A 1152-nucleotide genomic window follows, 5' to 3' on the forward strand; every position below is an offset into this window, starting at 1 on the left:
ACTCCTATATATTTTTTTAACTTAACTCCAAACCAGTTTCCCTTGGCAGCCCCAATTTCTTTAGAATCCTTCTTTACTGAGGCTGCAATCTCTCACCCCACCAAATTGTGCAGGCAGGAGGACTAGAATTCCCTTTTTTCTTACTACAGCTGCCTACTATCCTCATAGCAACATCTTCTAATTGGGAAACTATTTACAGAACATCATTTTTAAATAGCGTCCACTCACTTACCCATCATCTCTCCATCTTGTAGAAATTATCTATGCATATCTAGGACATGCTTTCATTTCTTTGACTACTTGAGCATTTTCCTACCTTAGTCCTTCAATTACGAGTACATTTCTTTCTCTTTTTTTGTTTTAACTTTTGGTGAATACATTTCTGAAGAGTTTGCATGGAGCCTTTAGTCCATATAAAAATTACTCCATTTGAACCTTTAAGAACATTATTTTGAGGATGTAATTATTAAGGTAGGATATTTTCTAAGTAGTAGGGGCCTAAAATCAATCTCTGTGCTCCTTTCAATTCATTAAAAAATTTCCTTTCCTTTTGTATTTCCACTTTGCACCAAGACACTAGAACATTATATGCTTCCACACAAAGGCAGGAGTGACAAGATATTTGTATTTAGTAATTTTGATTTTACCTCTTATTCAGACAGCAGTAGATAATGGGGTTGTACATAGTTGAACTCATTGCCAGCCAAAAACTAGCCAGGTAGACCTGCTGGATGTATTTCCACCTATTTAGTTGTTGATAGATTGCAGTGAGGATGAAGTAAATATGATAGGGCAGCCAGCAGATAGCAAATGTCACCACGACAACAATCATCATTTTAACAACCTAGAAAGAAATAAAGAGGTAATTCTTAGTAAATTTAAAAGTCATTAAATATAAAAAGTCCAATAGCTTCCCATAAATCATATTTTTCTATCAGTAGAGTTAAATACATAGCATAGTTAAATATATAGAATAGTCAATGTATTAAAAATCAGTGAGCTGATATAAAGACAAAGCCTCTGGTAAGTCTTGAGAAAGCTTGCTTTTATCATCGTTTCATTTCTAACCAACCTTGGTGAGTGGGTGGCACTAACCTGGTCATAAGCAAATATATTTTACCTCGTCTGAAGAAAATCAGTGTTTACAAATAC

At 34.5% G+C, this 1152-nt stretch overlaps 1 protein-coding gene across 1 annotated transcript in view; it reads right to left on the minus strand.

Moving 5' to 3' along the window:
- Positions 1–844, minus strand: part of LOC103213449 (neuromedin-K receptor) — a gene marked incomplete at its 5' end in the record, with an annotated part of 1951 nt that extends 1107 nt beyond the window's left edge. The window contains one exon of the mRNA XM_007959229.2: positions 648–844. Within this exon, the coding sequence (XP_007957420.2) occupies positions 648–844 (197 nt within the window). The remainder of the gene's footprint in view (positions 1–647) is intronic.
- Positions 845–1152: the final 308 nt, after the last annotated feature.

The sequence above is a fragment of the Orycteropus afer genome, unplaced genomic scaffold (assembly GCF_000298275.1).
Source record: "Orycteropus afer afer isolate SDZICR_OR568_19922 unplaced genomic scaffold, OryAfe1.0 scaffold02418, whole genome shotgun sequence".
NCBI classification, from domain to species: Eukaryota; Metazoa; Chordata; class Mammalia; order Tubulidentata; family Orycteropodidae; genus Orycteropus; species Orycteropus afer.